The 15,990-nt window shown below is 33.1% G+C and overlaps 2 protein-coding genes across 3 annotated transcripts; both read right to left on the bottom strand.

Annotated features, from left to right (window-relative positions):
- Window positions 1-2,956: 2,956 nt before the first annotated feature.
- On the bottom strand, window positions 2,957-7,077 carry LOC108479754 (polyadenylate-binding protein RBP47B-like). Of its 2 annotated transcripts, none has more exons than XM_017782526.2 (6): window positions 6,353-7,077; window positions 4,666-5,146; window positions 4,318-4,400; window positions 4,111-4,241; window positions 3,750-3,846; window positions 2,957-3,253 (listed from the first exon to the last, which is right to left on the bottom strand). In XM_017782526.2, the coding sequence occupies exons 1-6, from the start codon at window positions 6,725-6,727 to the stop codon at window positions 3,230-3,232; spliced, it is 1,191 nt and encodes a 396-aa protein (XP_017638015.1). In that variant the 5' UTR covers window positions 6,728-7,077; the 3' UTR covers window positions 2,957-3,229. The 2 variants fall into 2 exon arrangements, with proteins under 2 accessions (XP_017638015.1, XP_017638017.1); XM_017782528.2 differs by having other exon boundaries at window positions 2,957-3,250; window positions 6,353-7,071.
- A 1,502-nt stretch (window positions 7,078-8,579) lies between these two features.
- On the bottom strand, window positions 8,580-12,611 carry LOC108477275 (uncharacterized). Its single transcript, XM_017779782.2, has 6 exons — window positions 12,193-12,611; window positions 11,408-11,643; window positions 11,067-11,325; window positions 9,388-9,567; window positions 9,158-9,313; window positions 8,580-9,059 (listed from the first exon to the last, which is right to left on the bottom strand). The coding sequence occupies exons 1-6, from the start codon at window positions 12,220-12,222 to the stop codon at window positions 8,886-8,888; spliced, it is 1,035 nt and encodes a 344-aa protein (XP_017635271.1). The 5' UTR covers window positions 12,223-12,611; the 3' UTR covers window positions 8,580-8,885.
- Window positions 12,612-15,990: the final 3,379 nt, after the last annotated feature.

The following is a 15,990-nucleotide window of genomic DNA, read 5'->3' as shown; positions in this document are numbered from 1 at the left end:
TTATGACAAGATATTTTGACTTTGTGATCTGGTTTTATTGTTGGATAATGGAGTTAAGCCATTTACAAACCATCCCTCTTCACTTTCCTACAAGATTCAACATCATGTTTTACCTTTTGCCGACCACATCAACACACTCAATCACCTCATCACTGACAATTAAAGATTGTATTGCTATTGCTTCTACTGCCTTAACAGTGCCCAGCGATTGTGCTCCTAATGCCAAAAAAAAAAAAACTAGGGAACAAATTACAAATATTAATATTCAAATTATAAAATTGTTAATGCTTTTTACTTTTTAAGAGGTGATTATAAAAATCAATGCAATTAAGTTTTGAATTTTAAATTCTATTAAATAAGGCGATGTGTGTTTTATTATTTTCAGATGCATTGTGAAGACCCCCAAAAAATGGAATTTCAAGTTGTGGCTAGCCCTTATTGAGTGGCTGTGGAGTTTTTATATTTTGCAGCTGACTAATCTAGAAGAAAATGAGGAAAATATCAAATAAGATGGCTGAATCTATGCAGACTTTGTTTACATATGTATATCCTTCTCCACTCTGATTGCCTGCTTTGTCCTGGAACGAAATTGTACCTGAATGCGTGTTAATTTCCATGCAGCAAGAGATCTTAGTGTGCGGGTGGGAATAAAAATAAATTTACTAGAAATTAGTTGAAATTTTCAAACTTGGAAATAATGTTTTCTTTTCACCCGTTTATATTTTCGTTTGCAAGAGAGTTACTGATAAATGAATTTTGAAAATACAATAAAGTCTAATAATTTTTTACATTTTGTACTAATAAAATTAGTTCATTAGACATTGCTTACGTATAATAAGAGTATCAAATTCTATAAAAAAAAAAAACTTTTGCACCCATTCTTTTATAGAACAATCTTTGAATATTAGAAGATGAAGGAGAATAGAGACACTCTTATATCTCAATATTTTAATATGATATGTATTGTTTAATATGCCATGTAAAATGAAATTTCTCTATTATTTATAATAGTTATAGTGTCTTTTCATAAAAACATTACTTTTCAATAGATGTCTATTTGAAAATCATAACTATTAATAATACAAGTATTCATTCCATATTACTTGAACAATTTTTTATATTCCATTTGCTTTGTCTTTACCAGCCATAGAGATTGCTTGGAGATCTTCATCAACCAATCTCTAAACCTACATTTGATTAGAAATTATGTATTTTTCTTTCTTCTTAGGAAGTCGTGGATTCAAATCTCTAAAAAAATAAAGAGAATAATGGCTCGTTTGATTCATTGAAATTGAATAGGGTTATAATCCGTAGTTCAATTGTTTAGTTGAATAGAATAGAATAAAATTGTAATAGCATTCTTATGTTTGGTTTAATAGAATAAACGTTGTAAATAGCACAAGAAAAAAAACTAAACCATCCAAGTACCCTTCGCTAGGGGTGTGCAAATTTCGGGGAAAACAGAATTAATTTGGTTGGAGGTCGATTAATAATTTTTTGAAAGTTCAGTTAACAGTTAATTCGGTTTGAAATCAGTCGGTTAATAATCGAATTAATCAAATTTAATAAATAATATTATAATATATAAGTATTCGGTCGGTTCGGTTAATTTTTTGGAAATATAAATTAATTAGTCAGTTAAGTTGGTTAATTTTTTATATGTTTTATACTTGTTTTAACAAAACTAAAAAATATATATAAATTTCGGTTAATTCGGTTAACCGACTGAATTAACCAAAAAATTTCGGTTCGGTTAATTTTTTTTGAAAAAATTTCGGTTCAGTTAACGGTTAAGGGTTTAAAAGGGTCGGTTAATTCAGTTAATGGTAGTTCGAATCAGTTAACCGGTCGGTTAACCGATTGAACACCTCTACCCTTTGCAAAGCTTTTTTGGATGGATGATTATTGTTATTATTATTAAAATTTTAATAAGGTTATTATTAAATATAATTCAATAATAAATATTTTAATCATATTTTAATATAATTATTATCAAATATAATTTAATAAAAATAAAAATATATAATTTAATAACATTCTTAATATATTTTTAATATAATTAAAATATTTTATTTTAAATTATATTTTGAAATAAAATATTTTTATTAAATTATTTCAAATATATTATTTTTATATTTTCTCGAGTCTAAGTTTTAAAGGACTAATTTGGAAATTAATCTTATTTTGTTATTCAAGGTTGCATGAAATAGTCATCCTTTGGTGATACCAAAAAATAGCTATTATGGGAGGGCTAGTAAAAGGAAAGTAATAGCCATTCCATTGAATGTGTATTACATTTAACTAAACAAAAGAATAATTTACCATTCAATGAATAAAGCGGGATATTATTCCATTCCCCTCAACCAAACATGGTGTAAGAGTTGACCAAAGACCTAGAAAAACTGAGAGATAAAAACTTAAATATATTAAAAGGACAAATTATTACTCTAGGTTAAAACAAGCACTTAAATTATATTTTATCTTTTATTATTAAAATAAAATTATCTTAAATTTTAAACTCTTATCTTAATTTCTTGGTAATAGAATAGAAGTTTTATACACTTTTAACATAACAAAATCAAAATTTTCAAAAGAAGCTATGTATATAATACTTTCAAAAATTTAAAATATTATTTTGTTAATATTTTTATTTAATAAATTATTCTAAGCATAAATGAAATTAGTTAAAAATTCAAAATATTTTTATTTTAATAATAAAATTTAAAAATTATAAGTTAGGAGATTATTTAACTAAGATACAATAGTTTAAAGGTATTTTTAGTATATTAGCCAAAGTTGAAAAGGAACAATGTAACTTGCAAGCAGAGGGAGAATATGAACTTTTCTTTGCTCCAACATGAAGAAAAGGGTGATTAAAGCCCATTCTTTTTCTTTCTATATAAATTCAGTTCTTAACAAATAAACAATTAAAAAAAAAAACTCTCAAGCCAAAAAATTTAAATTTTAAATGACATATTAATACAGTTATAAAACAGCTTCAAGGTTTAAAGATTAAAATCCAGCTACAAAATTCTGTAACCTGAAGAATCAGCTAAAGCAGCAAGCAAACCAAACCCATCTTACTTAATTAATGAATCTGATTACAAGCCGTTCATAATTGCCATGCACCCCTCTTAAGAAGAACTAGTAACAGCAGCCACACTATACGTGTTTGGATCCTGATTGGTGCTGCAGCATAGCCCTAGCCATAACCACCATTGCCTTGCTCTCAATAATGTCCTCCATTCCACTGCTAAAACCAGTTTCAAGAAGTAAGCTACAATGCTTTATTAATGGAAGCATTGTAAGAGGAAGAAAAGTAGCAGAAGGGAGGGGAAATAAACTATGTTTGCTTGGACTCGAGTGAGTGTCAGATGCGACTATATATCTGACAGGGGTACATTCAATTTTTCAAAATATTTGGAGGATCATGCCCCCATACCCATGTCCAAATATGCATGGGACAGAAGTGCCCAAGTAACAAATAGACTGTAGCATCACTCATGCCATACTGTAAAATTATACAATTCTTATAAGTAATACTTAAATACTATTATAACTCCCATGTGCTGTAATTTCATCAAAAAATGAAAAGAAACTCCCTTCCATCCCTTTTCACCTATGTCAGATGCCTTAAATGTCTGGACTTAGACCTAGGAATCGCAAACCCTCCAAGCATTTTCCAAATATCAAGGCAGCAATAGGCCTTAAGACAGTTACTAAGAATAGGAACTTGAGCACAAATTTACCTGCTTGTTTCCTATACTACGACCCCAAGAAAGACGAACAGTCTGCTTGCCTATGGTCGTCCCGTTCAAACTCTGGATTGCTTCCTCAGCATTCTTTCTGAAAAGAAAGCACATTATATTACTACTGACATCATAATAAAAATAATAATATAATCAAGATACCAACTGTCAGAACCTATCACTCTGCATCACTTAATTCAACAACATTCATCAACATTGTGAAAGTATTAACATTGATGGAGCTGTAACTAAGAATTCCTTAATAATTAAAACCATACTTCAGCATAACATAGAGTGTGACAAGGCAAAGTACATTACAATCCCCAAAAAAAAATTAGATGAAGTAAATATAGGGAGGCACCTGTTTGCAAATTGCACAAACCCACATCCTTTCCCGGGTGGTATTTTTATGGAGATGACCTCACCAAACTGGGAAAAAGGTTGCCTAAGATCATCATCACTAACATCTGAGTCAAGTCCTCCAACAAATATCTGTTAAGAAACATAAATTATTGATCAATGGCAGATATACAGGTGAAGAATGCACAAAGGACGGAGGAGGACTCACAGTAGTGTTATTTGAGTCATTATCAGATTGAGAACCTTGTGCCAAAGCACCATTTGATGCATGTCCACCAGCCAGCACCAAAGCTAATAAAAAGTGGAATATTGATTTAATGATTCAATTAAATCTCACATCAAGATACAAGATAAGAAATATAGTACATTTGAAAGACAAATTTACTTTTTTAGAAATAACTAGCTCTGTAGTAATTTATTCAAGTCACACGACAACATGATGACGAAAACAGGATAATCCAAGAAATAAGAGAAATTCTGAGAGCTCCATGCTCCAACCAGAAAAAGATAAAAAGATGAACCATTGGAAATAGCACAGTTCACCATATTAAGTTACCTTGTGAAGAATACTGTTGTTGATGACCAGATGCTTTCTTGGGAGTTGCAACCCCAATTCTCATAGGTCTATTGGAGCAATACACACCATTCATTTCAGTCATGGCCCTTGACCTTTCATTTTCATCACCAAACCTAACAAAACCGTAGCCTTTTGAACGACCAGTATTTGAATCAAAAACAACTTTTGCTCCCTTTACTGATTGAAATCTACTAGAAAAGGTTTCATGCAATATCGAATCAGTTACATCAGTGGCCAAATCTCCTACAAATATAGATAGGTCAGAACCAGCATCGGGCCGCCTTTCATTCACACTGAAGGAAGCCCAATTCAGACGAAAAGGCTGCTCTGTATTTGGCATTAGAGAACCATTATAACTTTGCAAAACCTTTTCAGCTGTTGCCCTTGAGTAAAATTCCACAAACCCATATCCTTCAGACTGACCAGTTTGCTTATTGCGAATAATCTTTACTGAAGAAACCTGGATTTTTGAAATGCCAAATTTCAGTAAGCAAGGGTATAATGATGATGATAAGCAATAGCCTTTTCAGTACAATAGCCTGCTTCTGGATAATCAAGTAAAATGCTCAAAATGGTATTGGTATTAGACATCAACTGTATGATGGATCTGAGCAGCTAACTTTCCAAGAAACTAAAAATAAAACTGAAGCTAATAAAATTCTCTAGAAGATTTCAAGGTTCCAAAGAATGGTAAAAGATACAAAGTCATTTTAGGCCCCCATTTTTCAAATAATACAAGCAAAGAAAGAAGGAAGCTTTCGGAAAGATCATGGATACATTAGAACCTTCCCAGAAATAAATGCCAATATGAGCCAGGCACTTTCTTCAAAATGGTGTCCAAGACTTCACACTTCCACATAAGCATCTCAGTAACTTTTGGATCCTAACCAAGAGGATCCTATTTTATGTGTTCAACAAGTTATCTACATTAAAAAGTTTATATTAAACAATAATTCTGAATGTTCAGAAGCTTGGAGGAGTCCATGTAGCAGGGGAAAATGAATTTTAAGCATAATTGATTTCGTAATCCAGCCTATCTCCCCTAATTAATACCCAATATAAAAAGTCATTACATGTCTAGTTTTATAACAACCTAAGATTGCTACTGCTGCAAAGCTTGTTCTTTTTCTTGAAAGCATCAGCAGCAAAGCTTTGGATGTGAAAATAAGAGGACTTTTTTCTTATAATTAAATTTCCATGTTTACGAAACAAGATGTAAACTGCTTTTGACCAAAAGCTAATCATGCAGGCAGCTACAACACAGCTTAAATTGTCTTTTGGCAATTATCCAGTTTTATTTTATAATGGCAATCAACTTTATAGTCTATTCATCTGTTCAGCTTCAATTAAAAGCAATCCTTGTCTTTAAATTAATCAGCTTTAATGTTCTGGGCAAAAAGTTTTAGGCCATAAACGCAGATTATTTTCTAAATAAATTACTGTAATTACATTAAAAACAGAAACCACAAACTTAGCATTCCTTATATTAGCAAAAAACCTCAAACCTTAACTTCTCCTTAAACCCCACAACCAAAAAAGGCAGCAAAGTACTAAAACCAACAGATTCCTCAAAACATAAAACAAAAAAAGATCTAGTATAAGATTCATGACAAGACATGCATCTATCAATTTCATGCTATAACCACACTATTGTATTTACTTTTACCTCGCCAGTATGAGAGAAGCAACCGTGGAGATAAGTTTCATCCATCCAATGAACAAGGTCACCAACCCAGATCGTTCTAACCTCATCCGAATTACACCCTTGTTGCTGTTTTTGTTGATGCTGCTGCTGCTGTTGGTATTGTTGATAATGGTAATGATGATTATTGTAAGCCATATAATGATGGTGAGGGTACATCATCATCTGCTGCTGCATCATGACCATAGCAGCCGCCGGGTATTGCATGGCTCCCATCCACTGGTTAGGCACCCATTGTGGATGTTGTTGTTGTTGTTGTTGTTGTCTGGTTTGTTGCGGTGGCGGTTGTTGTTGTTGTTTTGAGTTGAGATCAGGAGCGTTGGTTGAACTTGACTGCATCTTTGATAATGTAGATAAACAAGCTGATCTGAGGCTCTGGGTGTTCTTCTTTCCTTCCTCTCTCTCTTTCTCTCCCCTTAATGGCCAAACGAGAGAAAGAAAAGCAGAGAGAGAGGGGGGGTGCTGTAGAAGGGAATGTAAGGTTATAAAGGGTGGCGGTGGATCTGAGTTGAAGGGGTAAATAGCGAGAAGGAAGGGCCTCGGCCTCGGGTACAGCGATGGTGGTTGTTTACGTGTTTTGTTTGTTGCCGGCCCGTGAGTTTTAGACAGGGACCCACCTGATGGTCGTGTGGGGATATCTTACCATGCTGACCTGGCCTCAACGGTCTAGATCCAACCGCCATTCCCCTAGTAGGTCATGTTTTAGATTTACAGATAATGCATCACTAATTTAGCTGCTTTGCTGCAACTTGTAGAATTAGAATTTAGGAACTTTCCAACCTTTTTTTTTTTTTAATCATTGTAATTTCAATATGACAAACCCATTTTAATGTTTTTATTTCTATTTTAACATCTTTTATTTGATGAATTTATTATTTATTTTTTTTATGTGTAACTTTGGTAAGTTCATCATCATCAATTTATAAAAGGTTTTTAATTCGATACGTTGATCAAATAATTGAATTAATAGATTATTTTATTTCTATTATAGTAATTAATTTAAATTACAAATGTGAGTTATAACTGTTGTATGTGATTTAATGCACATACTTCTTTCCATATATTATGTTAGTTACATACATATCACATCATCATTGCAATAATATCCTACAATTTTTTTTTGTTTTAAATAATTTCAAATAATCATATGTATACGATCATAAGAAATAAGAAATACTGTTAGAAATATTACCCTTAGTGTAGTAATTTTTAAATTGATTGAAATAATAAAATTACCACATGCTCATTTAAGTGATCGTTATATGTTTGTCTTCAATGATTTTAGCATTAATAACAAAATATATAAGTAAATATAAGCTCCTTGATCACCTAAGGTTTAATTAATAATAAGTTGCATTATATGAATGGATTATAATGTGAAAAGACAACTCATATGTCGTCTGAATTACCCATAGTCCGTAAAATCAAATTAAGCAAATAATTAAAATAATAGAAGACTATTATGTCTTGTATAAGTCCAATTGGGGTATTAACTTGTCTTGCTTATCGTAATAGATTTGCTCTAAAAAATAGAGACATAAATGTGATTGTTTGAATTGATAATACATTATATTGGACTCAAATTGAATTTATCTTAAATATATTTATAGATTCATTCACTTATAACATAAATGACTTGTGTATTTTGGTATATTGAAAATTTGTGCTAGTAGGCCAAAAGTTGGTATGTTAGATGCGTGACTTGGCGGATAAATAGTGCATTAACCCCCACCATGGACTATGCATCAGAGTACAGCAATAGATTTATATAACTTGAGATTAGACGTTGAAACAGAAGATTAAAGCGCAAAAATAAAAATAAAAATAAAAACGATTCAAAGAACTCCCGAAAGGATGTTCAAAATTTCGAGTCTTTTGACTCTCAAACCAACTAACCCCAATTTTTTTTTAAAACCCCACTTGACTTCAAAGATTAAGAAACTTTAAAACCCCACAAGTTATGCCTAAACCTGCTGGATTGGTTGAGATTCTACAATCACTTGCTGTCGTAAGAAAAAAGAAATAGAAACGTTTTAATTCAGATATTTGAAATTGGTTGGAGGCTCAAAAGTGGAGGGATGAGTGGGTTCATAAACAAAAAGGGTCCAAGTTTCTGCCGGTCAAGCCCCTGGCCTGCACTCATGATACCCGAAATAGGAACTTTGAATGTGGGCGGTCTCCCTGCTTCAACTTTTAAAAGCTTGAACGTATTCATATTAACATATACAACGCAAAAATGCAAGTTTCTCCTTTGATTGGGCATAAATACAGCAGTTTTCTGTCAAAGCTATATCAAGGGAAAAACAAAAGAATGAAAAGAATACGAAGGTGTGAGTGTAAGGTTAAAATTTAAAAGCAAAATGATGCATGCCGTGTACCCAAAATCCGAACAGAGTTCAGCTTGGTAGGTTCACTGTTGGTGCCTGTCACTTGGAGATCCGAAACAAAGGATGAGTGGCAATGGGTCAAAAATGAAATGTACATCAATGCCACTGCTTTACTTCCTGTAATCTCCATGTAGATAACTTTCATACTTAGTTCCATTGAGTGCCTTTTCAACATCAACCCAATTCTGAATGTGATTGGATAATGATCCCTTGTGTATCTTTACTTGACGACTCTTCAACTCCCTCTTTGGAACCTTTAAGAATTCTTGGACCTCGGCTAACTTCTGCACAATGACCAGAAATGAGTCTATTAAGAACCCGCACTTAGATAAAAGATTCATGACCAGAGTAAAAGATCAGCTTTTTGAAACATTTTCCTTACGGTGTGGTTCTTTACTACATCCTCATAGTAAAGAATGATGTGCCGTGTGCTTTTGAAGTACTCCAAACCTTTCTTAGTTGTCTCTTCGACCTGCCTTAGGATTGGAATCAGCGTTGTGGCATTGATTACAGGCTTGTAACTAGCAAGTATTGCAGCCTGAAATCATTACGTAAGAGTTGAAACTTTTAGATATATATGTGTGTGTGTGAGAGAGAGAGAGGGGCATAAACCTCATGAGGTGAATGAACATGAGACTTGTGGGTTCCATTTAGTGGTTTAGCATCCCGATCATAAGAATTTGCTAGTATTGAAATCATCCTGCGCAGAAGATTCCTTCTAAAGAGGAAAATAGTTGAAACACCCCGAGTATTAAAGTATTCTACTATTTCTTTATGATGTTGCATCAGTCCCTGCAGTAAAAGATTATGGTCATGAATGCAACAGAGACAAGCATAATCACAAATTCTAGCAATGTGTGTAGACAAAATACTGTCTTTAAAATAGTTCCAAACATAGGGAAAGCGTGTTCATTAATGAATATTGATCTGCAGACATTGTTCCGAAATCATGAAGTACATGTTTATCTCGAAGGCAAGATCTAACAAAATATGACCTCATTGTTCAGTTGAGTCTCCAAATCATCAAATAAGGGGATTATCTCCTGTTTGATACACATTTTCTCCACTTCCAAACACAGATTTCAATTACCTTAATCCATCAGAATTGCATGAGCTGTTGTCATGTCTTCTTTCCATGTTTGTTGGTTACCAGAAACTTATCTCCTGTTTCCTTTTCATAATTTTGATTAAGAGTCCTATATAGTAATTCAAGGTAACATGGAAAATGATATCTGGATCGATGTAGTGGTAAATATTTACCAATAAATGTGCTTCTCATTAAAAGATCAATGTAACTTGAAATATCTAAATCTAACAATTAAATTTTTATTAACCGTAAACATTTTTTAGACTTCCAATCTCTCCTGCCTATATAGAGACACAGCTTTATATTTACACCCAACCATTTTATGAAAGGAAGGCCACAACTGATCTAACTCTCGTTGCACCCTCTTCTATTATCATGCTGCAAAAGCAACGTCATATAAAGCTTGACATGATCCCTAGGGTGACCCTGGAGATACACTTAACATATTTGGTCACCCTGGGGATCATGTCAAGCTTTCTATGACGTTGCTTTTGCAGCATGATAATAGAAGAGGGGTGCAATAAAAGGAGCATCTAGATGCAAGTAAAGCTCAAATTAGCAGCAGTTATACGGAAATCAATTGGCTGGGTTAAGAATATGAGGTTGGTGGTATATTGGAATAATAACAAAAATAACATGATGTTGGTTTGTTTTGTGTGAAAAAGCATGCTAGGATAGTTAATTCTTTTTGAGCAGTAGGGGATTGGTTTCTAATTACAGGGCAAAAGCATCAGGTTCGTAATAGAATTACATAAAACTGGATTGGGAAACAAAGATAGTGGGTAATTTAGAAAAAGAAAGAGGCAATCAAACACAGAATGATATTAGCTGTCATGAGTTTATCATGATCATGCTGCAGAAACCAAGGAACTCAAAACTTGCATTCACTGAAAGACCATTAGAAAACCTAAAAGCACAAATGTATTTATAAATATAAAGGATGTTTTGGGTTTCTTTTGCTTCATTTTTGGTGTCCTGGTTGTAGAGTTCCCTTCAGCCCAGTAAATTAGCCATTCCTAATATGAATCTAACTGATATAACTAAGGCTTTGTATAGCAGATAGAATGAACCATTTAGTACTCAACTCCATTTTGCAGATTCATATGGGAAGAACATAAGTAATTTTCAGTGTATTTCTGCCATAGAAATATTTGCAATTAGGAGTTAAACTTTAGAAATCGCATTTCATCCATGAGGTGCTCACCTGATTAAGCATCCACTTCAAGCCAACTGCAGCTGTGCACTCATTTTTTGAGGCACTACTCATCCAGTCTAGGTTATAAATTCTGTCCAAAGTCTCAAAAATTGTTGACACATTACTCCTCCTAACTTTGACAGAAAATATCTCCCCGTTTGAGCTTATGTTAGTATGATTGTTCAATAATGTCTCGAACCATCCACTCCCAGATCTCTGCATTGACATAATGGCAAAATACCGGACTGGATTGCACGCACATTCAGCCCTAATCACACACAAAAAATTAATCCCATATTTATTTCTGAAAACTGAAACCAAACTTGGGAGGACTAAAATCATTCTCTTACCTGCTATAAGTTTTGGGGTTCGGATAGTGTACGTAAGGAATTTCCCATGGCTCAATATTAGGTTCTGGACAGGGCTTTTGGACCACTCTAAAATTCAAAAATTCAGTGGTGCTGCCAGTGCTTATTTGCTTCAAACAAATCGTGCAGATATACACTCCACAAACCATTACAAACAACAATACAACCGTCCTCAACACCAATGGAGACTTCTTTGGCGACTTTAGGATGAAAGAATCCTGAAATTCAATGAATCTGCCAGTTATTAATAACAAATTATACCAATAAAGCAAAAAAAAAAAAAAGATAAAACAAAGCAGAACTTTGTTATCGATAAGCCATTAAATGCAGCTTGTGAAAAAGATGATGTGGGCATTCTTATAGCACTGAACTGAACTCTGATCTGATTTTGCTAGAAGACTCAGCTGTGAGTTGAGCAATACATTACTTGGTTTAATTTAATATACAATTAGAATTAATTGATTAATCACGTTTAACGTAAATAAATAAACCAACATGCACATAAATATCAAAGAACACATCTTTCATGAAAATGAAATCTGGGTATTGCGAAGTAACGATAGAAAACAAGCCCCGCTCAAGATATGGGTTTACAAAACAAAGATCAGTTTTCTGTGCGTGTGCACGGAAAAATAGATCAGTATATTCGCATGACACTAAAATATGAAAAATGAAATAATTAATAGAATCTTTAATCTCACTCAAGATAACGACAATGAAACCCCCCAAAAAAACACACTCCTACAAAAGGGAAAAAAAAAACTGACCTTGGTGAAGAAACAGAGATCGTCGGCCATGACTATGAGAGCTCAAAAAGTAAAGCAATCAAATGGCATTGGCAACTCCTTTATCAATGGGTTTGTGTTATTCACTCAAATGATAAAAAGGGAAGAAGCTAATAGCTTTGATCTTTCTTATCTTGCAAACAAAATTGGAATTCTTTATTTTGTTTTTAAATGAAAATATAAAAGGAATGAGATTAATTATGGTGGAGATTAGAACAAAATGATTAAAGGCTGTTTGCTTGTTCCTGAAGCCCGTTTCTGAAGCAACGCTCACACTGCTTTGCTTTCTGCACATCATTTACAGTCACATAACCCTTTTTTAATAATCGTAGCTGCGAGTACGGAGCAAGCAGAAAACGATGGCGTTTTGTGGACAGGTTCCGTTTTAATTATGTGATGATGACTTTTTGGTAACGGACTTATGCTTTTGCTAATCTTACTTTATAAAAGAACTATTTGTTTAAAAAATGTTACTTTAATTATTTTTCATTACAAAAGCAAGCTTTTTTATTAAAAAGAAAAAAAAGAAAAAAAACATTTTACCAACCTTGTAATAAATTATAGAGTCTCACATACCTTTCCATTCCTTTGTTTTCTCTTTAACAATATTTTGATCAGATTTGTATTTGGTTTAGATCCTCAATTTCTCATGCATTACTTTTTATTAATTATAATAAAATTATTAAATATATTAATTTTTTACACAACTGCGACGTATTTATTAAATTATGGTGGGAGTCAATAATATATAATCATGAATGAAAAACTTGAATTGAAAAAGGGAAAATTTGTATAAAAAACAATATTATCCTTGAACAAAGCAATGGGTTATTTAAAATTTATTAAGTTAATCATGTCATTTTAAGCAAATGGTTAAAAGAATAAAATACTAGATTTATGATAAAATTAAAACAAAATAGAGCTTTGGTAATAATGTTTTGATTATAATGGTAAAGTTAAAAATTTTATATGCATAATATTTTCGGTTTAAATCTTATTAGATTTATAAAATCAATATAATTTATTTTATAAAAGGAATATTTTTTTTATAATTTCCCATGAGTTAGAACTCGATTGATGAGTGTCATCACTAATCAACTAGACTAGTGATATTAAGAGTTAATTAGCCATAAATATATATTGATAATTAAATTAATCAAGTTATTTGTGGCAAAATTAGCCAAAAATATTGTTTTGAAAAAAAAAGAAATAATTACAAAATAATTACAAAAACAATTGTAATCCATCTCTGAAGAATTGCATAAGATCTAGTTCGACAAAATTAGTCGAGCTTTATTGCCTCAGAAAACATTTCGAATAATATCATCATAGCTAAGGAGGTAATCCATATGATGAAGCAAAGCAAGAGTAAAAAGGGTTAGATGGTTGTAAAGGTTGATCTTGAAAAAGCTTACGACAGGCGATTATGCTATGTGTCTTGTTTGCCTCAATGCAACTTTTTTTGAATAGTTCTATTTATGATTCGTTCATTCCAACAAATGGTGTTCGGCAAGGTGATCCTCTGTCGCCATATCTTTTTGTTTTGTATATGGAATTGTTAGGCCATTTAATTGAAGCGACAATTGATCAGAAGCTATGGGAACCAATAATGCTTTCTCATTGAGGGCTAGGTGTGTCACACCTTTTTTTTTGCAAATGATTTAGTGTTGTTCTGTAGAGTTAATGATTCAGAAGTCGTTTGTCTAAAGCATGTCTTAGACTCCTCTTGTCATTTCACTGGTCACCGTGTTAACAAGCAAAAGACTCAGGTTTCTTCTTATCTAATGTTAGGGACGAGGAAGCTAAAAGTGTATGCCCTAAACTTGGCTTTACAATGGTCAGTGATTTGAGGAGATACCTCAGAATGCCTTTCTTTCACGATAGAGTGGGGGTTAATACGTTTCAATTCATACTAGACAAAGTTATAGCTTGACTTTTTGGGTAGGATATGTGCAAGCCATCATTAGCAGGTCATCAAACATTGGTAAAGTCTGTTTTGCTGTCGATTTCTAATTATTTCATGTCAACTACAAGAATTCCTGTCACTATTTGTAATGAAATTGAAAAATTGGCTCATGCTTTTTTTTTTTTTTTGTGGGGGTCTTCCACTTCTATTCAGAAACCATCTCTAGTCAACTAGAATATCTGTTGTCGGTCTAAAGATAATAGTGGTTTGGGAATCTGAAGTTTGCAAGTTCAAAACAAGTTGTTCCTTATGAAGCTTGGCTTCAATTTGCTTGCTAATCTTGATGCATTTTAGGTTAGAATTTTAAGAAATAAATATAGTATCCATAATTTGGTACCTGATTATATTTGGTGTAGTAACCCATATTACTTATGGGGGTCTATGATGCACATTTGGGATGAAGTCAAAAATGGTATTATTTGGATTATTCGGGATGGTCACCTAGTCAATTTCTGGAACGATGATTGGGTGCTAGAGATTTGTCCTCTACAACAATTCTATCTTAGACCCAGGGAGCTGAATGACACGATTTTAGTACGTAAGGTGGCTCTCTTGGATGGAATCTGGAATATACCGTGGTTATTGTCAGTTCTACCTAGAGGAATTTTAACACATATTCTTGCATATTAAGCGCCTACTAGTGGAGCCAATACGGACTTTGTTTCCTGGAAATGGACTCGACGGGGAAGTTCTCTATCGCTGAGTCTTACAAACTTTTTTTTTACAGATGATTTAGGACATTTTAAGGGTAACAAGCTAATATGGAAGATTACGGCCCTTGAACGAGTTAGGATGTTTTAGTGGTTGCTTATTTGTGATCGGTTACTGACAAACGAAGAGCGTGCTAGACGAGGTATGACTCAGGTTCCATTTTGCGAGCAATGTGGTGCCATTTTGGAATCTACATTGCATGTTGTTAGGGATTGTTCTTTTGCACAATCAGTTTGGAAAGCAGTTGTCCCTATGAAATATTGGATATGTTTTTTCAATTTCCCTTTTGAAAAATAGGACGCGTGGAACTTAAAGAATAAAGGTAATTGTGTATTTGGTCAATGGGAGGTTTTTTTGGGGATTGTTTGTTAGTTCATTTGGAAAAGAAGAAATTATATCATCTTTAATCGGGCGAACAAGAACGACAGATATATTATTTCGTCAACAACATGGACTAAATCATTGCAAGTAGGAGGGGTAATTGAAAGATGGGCATGCTAATTACGATGAATAGTTGGCAAATTTTGACCTTCAGATGGATCAAAATTAATGTTGACGGGTTGTTATCAAGGAGCGGTTTAGGAGTAGCAATCGACGATATGGCTAGGGGACCAAGCCGTGGTTGGTTTTTTGGTTTCCAGATGGCAAATAACAGATATTTCCCAAATTGAAGCCAGAGCAATTCTTGAAGGGTTGAGACTAGCTTGGGATAAAGGTTTTAGACAAGTCGAATTGGAGAGTGACAATACTTTACTTATTGAGGTTCTTCAAACCGGACTTGGAAAGATTAACAATGTTGTTGAAATTCAGATGATTAACAACTTGTATTCTAGAGATTAGAAAGTAAAATTCAGGAACATTTGGAAAACCAATAACAAAGTGGCAGATTGCCTAGCCAAGACAATTAGTGATGATATCGATCGTTTAATGGTCCTCAAATATCTGCCGTCCAAAAGTTTTTGGGTCTCAACAGTTAGAAAAATCAAGACCATCCATTTTTTTTAACGCTGAAATCAATGGTAAAAAATTTAAGTAAAAATAAATAAGCGATAATATTATTGTTTGCTCCTCCCCTAACCCACTTTCATCCAATTCTCAATCAA

The sequence above is a fragment of the Gossypium arboreum genome, chromosome 12, assembly GCF_025698485.1.
Source record: "Gossypium arboreum isolate Shixiya-1 chromosome 12, ASM2569848v2, whole genome shotgun sequence".
NCBI classification, from domain to species: Eukaryota; Viridiplantae; Streptophyta; class Magnoliopsida; order Malvales; family Malvaceae; genus Gossypium; species Gossypium arboreum.
This window is presented reverse-complemented; position numbering and strand designations above follow the sequence as displayed.

Coding starts and splice junctions, on each gene's coding strand:
- LOC108479754 (XM_017782526.2), bottom strand. CDS start 6,727: ATGCAGTCAAGTTCAACCAACGCTCCTGATCTCAACTCAAAACAACAA. Junction 5,147..6,352: donor GCTTCTCTCATACTGGCGAG/GTAAAAGTAAAT, acceptor TCAAAAATCCAG/GTTTCTTCAGTAAAGATTAT. Junction 3,254..3,749: donor GTAGTATAGGAAACAAGCAG/GTAAATTTGTGC, acceptor AACTGGTTTTAG/CAGTGGAATGGAGGACATTA.
- LOC108477275 (XM_017779782.2), bottom strand. CDS start 12,222: ATGGCCGACGATCTCTGTTTCTTCACCAAG. Junction 9,568..11,066: donor TGAAGTGGATGCTTAATCAG/GTGAGCACCTCA, acceptor CTTTTACTGCAG/GGACTGATGCAACATCATAA. Junction 9,314..9,387: donor ATGTTCATTCACCTCATGAG/GTTTATGCCCCT, acceptor TAATGATTTCAG/GCTGCAATACTTGCTAGTTA.